We start from the raw sequence: 1871 nt of genomic DNA on the forward strand, positions 1-1871 counted from the left end.
GTTTTGATGCAGGATCGACATGTTGTGGCATATGCCTCGAGACAGTTGAAACCACATGAAACTAGGTACCCTGTGCATGATTTGGAGTTGGCAGCCATTATCTTTACCTTGAAGATATGGCGACACTATTTATATGGTACCTCGTTTACGATTTATACGGATCATAAGAGTTTGAGATTTTTGTTTACTCAGCCAGAGTTGAATATGAGGCAGAGACGGTGGTTAGATTTGTTAAAAGATTATGATTGTGAGATTGAGTATCATCCTAGTCGAGCTAATCTTACTGCTGATGCATTGAGTCGTAAAGTTAGCTGTACTGCAGAGGATGTGGGTCGTTTATCAACTATGATGATGTCTTGTTGTTCTTTGGGATATGATTTTGATATTTCGACGACTCCTATCCAGGTATCTACCTTATTAGCTGAACCTGATATATATGGTTGTATTCGTGACGCACAGATGACAGATGAGAGAGTTCAGCGATGGAAGGAGTTGGTTTCTCGGAAACAAGATACCTGTTTTAGAGTGGCTGATGATGGCAGTTTGAGGATGAAGGATAGATGGGTAGTTCCTGATACACCTGAGTTGCGCCAGGGCCTGTTGCGACGTGCACATTGTAGTCGATATTCTATCCACCCTGGTGGAAAGAAGATGTATAAGGATCTACGCTCTAAGTTTTGGTGGAAGGGAATGAAACTTGATGTGATGGATTTTGTACGTCGATGTCTCAATTGTCAACAGATCAAAGCTGAGAGGAGAAGGCCAGGAGGTGAATTGAGGAGTTTAGAAGTACCGACTTGGAAATGGGAGCACATATCGATGGATTTTGTGACTCATTTGCCAAGAAGCACTGGAACTATTGATGCTATTTGGGTGATTGTTGATCGATTNTGTCATCTATTCCATTGGTGGAGTTTGCGTATAACAATAGTTATCAAAGTAGTATTCAGATGGCTCCATTTGAGGCATTGTATGGGAGGCGTTGTAGATCTCTGTTATACTGGGATGATGTTGATCGAGCTGCAGTTACCGGTCCTGATATGATTCATGAGATGGAACAAAAAGTAAAGTTGATACAACAACGATTGAAAGCAGCGCAAGATAGACAAGCCGCCTATGCCAATAAAAGACGAAGACCCTTAGAGTTTCAGCAGGGCGATCGAGTATTTTTGAAAGTTTCTCCTTTTCGTGGCACAGTGCGATTTGGTATGAAAGGAAAGTTGGCACCGAGATATGTTGGCCCGTATGAGATATTGCAGCGGATAAGCACTTTGGCTTATCGATTGGCTCTACCTCCATCTTTATCTGGTATTCATGATGTGTTTCATGTGTCGATGTGGCGGAAGTACGAGCCAGACCCTTCACATGTGTTGGATATTTCTGAGGTTCAGTTAGATCCTGATGTGTCTTATGTTGAGAGACCAGTTTGTATTTTGGATCGATCTGAACGGAAGCTTCGTAGTAAACTTATACCGATGGTGAAGGTTCAGTGGGAGCACCGAGGTGTCGAAGAGGCCACTTGGGAGACAGAGCGGCATATGAGAGAGCTCTACACCTACTTATTCTGATGGTATGAGGTATTTTTATTTGTGCATGTTATTTCTGTTGTTGATTAATTTCGTGGTCGAAATTCATTTAAGGAGGGTAGAAATGTAATGCCTGAAGTAAATATTACAACTATAAAATAGTATTGATAACATTTTTGTAAATAAGTTGAAAAAATATTCAATTTATTTTATGGCATTTTCGTAAATAAGTTGAAAAATAATGAATTAATTTTAAGGGCAAAATGGTAATTAGTGACATATCTTGCTCATATGAAGTCCAAATGATTTGAGATTTGGATATAACATATAAAACTCAAAGATATA

General features: G+C 39.9%; 1 protein-coding gene across 1 annotated transcript; it reads left to right on the forward strand.

Annotated features, from left to right (window-relative positions):
- The first annotated feature begins 459 nt into the window (after positions 1 to 459).
- On the forward strand, positions 460 to 1568 carry LOC140970474 (uncharacterized). Its single transcript, XM_073432234.1, has 3 exons — positions 460 to 564; positions 742 to 873; positions 966 to 1568. The coding sequence occupies exons 1-3, from the start codon at positions 460 to 462 to the stop codon at positions 1566 to 1568; spliced, it is 840 nt and encodes a 279-aa protein (XP_073288335.1).
- The last annotated feature ends 303 nt before the right edge of the window (positions 1569 to 1871 follow it).

The sequence above is a fragment of the Primulina huaijiensis genome, unplaced genomic scaffold (assembly GCF_012295235.1).
Source record: "Primulina huaijiensis isolate GDHJ02 unplaced genomic scaffold, ASM1229523v2 scaffold601, whole genome shotgun sequence".
Lineage (NCBI taxonomy): Eukaryota > Viridiplantae > Streptophyta > Magnoliopsida > Lamiales > Gesneriaceae > Primulina > Primulina huaijiensis.